Source organism: Sceloporus undulatus, unplaced genomic scaffold (genome assembly GCF_019175285.1).
Source record: "Sceloporus undulatus isolate JIND9_A2432 ecotype Alabama unplaced genomic scaffold, SceUnd_v1.1 scaffold_39413, whole genome shotgun sequence".
Lineage (NCBI taxonomy): Eukaryota > Metazoa > Chordata > Lepidosauria > Squamata > Phrynosomatidae > Sceloporus > Sceloporus undulatus.
The window spans coordinates 1-1,097 of record NW_024842323.1 but is presented as its reverse complement, the minus strand read 5'-3'; the positions used below and the strand labels follow the sequence as shown (position 1 = coordinate 1,097).

Below are 1,097 nucleotides of genomic sequence, written 5' to 3'. Positions count from 1 at the left end.
ACCATGTTCTGCTCAGCAATAAAACATTCTATATAGCGTTCAGGATGAGCCTGCTTGAAGAGCTCAGTGAAAGTAGAGTTCTTAGTGTCACCATCCAAGGCTATCACATGGGAGTTAGCATTTCCTAGCTTAGCCAGTGCTAAACCATAGGCTTTTCGGGTGGCCACCTTTTCCCCAATTTTGAAGGCAGGTGGAGAGGGCATCCTGATATTCATGCAATTGACTTCTGGCACATCTTGTGCAGGTGGTTGGATAGGCAAGACTTTATTAGTCTCAATTTGGCTCTGAATAGAGTTGATGATAGACTCCACTTTGTCCTTTGGCATAGGCTTTCCATGCCAGTTGTCAGCATCTTCCACACCTGGGATTCCTCGCCCTTTGAATGTTTTGGCCACTATAGCTATAGGCTTCCCCTTCTGCTGACTTGCTTGCCACAGAGCCCAACACAGTTCTTCAACATCATGACCATCTACGACATAGGTGTTCCACCCAAAGGCTTCACAACGCTTGCGATAGACATCAATGTCATGCTTTAATGGTGCTGCTTCACTCTGCCCCAGCCGGTTGACATCAAAAATGGCTACCAGATTGTCCAGTTGGTAATGAGATCCAAACTGCAGGGCTTCCCATACAGAGCCCTCCGAGGATTCACCATCACCCAACAAGCAATACACTCGGTAACTGGCTTTATCAAAATATTTTCCTGTATAGGCCATTCCACAGGCAGCTCCTAGGCCCTGTCCCAGTGAACCAGTGGCCACATCCACAAAAAGCAGCCTTGGAGTTGGGTGGCCTTCCAAATCACAGTTTATTTTCCTCAAATTCAGAAGTTCTGGCTCTTTGATATAACCAGCTTCAGCCCATGCAGCATACAGCACAGGTCAGCATGGCCCTTGGAGAGCACAAAGCGGTCATTGCTGGGGTGGCCTGGCTCCTGGGGCCTGTAGCGCATGGTGTGAAAGAAGAGGACGGACATGATCTCTGCAGCACTGCAGCATGATGTGGGGTGGCCAGAGTTGGAGGCGCAGGTGGCGCGGATGGAGTGGATCCATACTCTTCCAATATTGTACAATTAAGTTCCAATCTTCTTCTTCATC

General features: G+C 48.6%; 1 protein-coding gene across 1 annotated transcript; it reads right to left on the bottom strand.

Moving 5' to 3' along the window:
* Positions 1-5: 5 nt before the first annotated feature.
* On the bottom strand, positions 6-1,051 carry LOC121918808 (transketolase-like protein 2; the record flags this gene model as incomplete). Its single annotated transcript, XM_042444790.1, is given in 2 exon segments — positions 6-883; positions 886-1,051. Coding segments are annotated over 2 exon segments (969 nt in total), but the record flags the coding sequence as incomplete, so codon positions are not given.
* Positions 1,052-1,097: the final 46 nt, after the last annotated feature.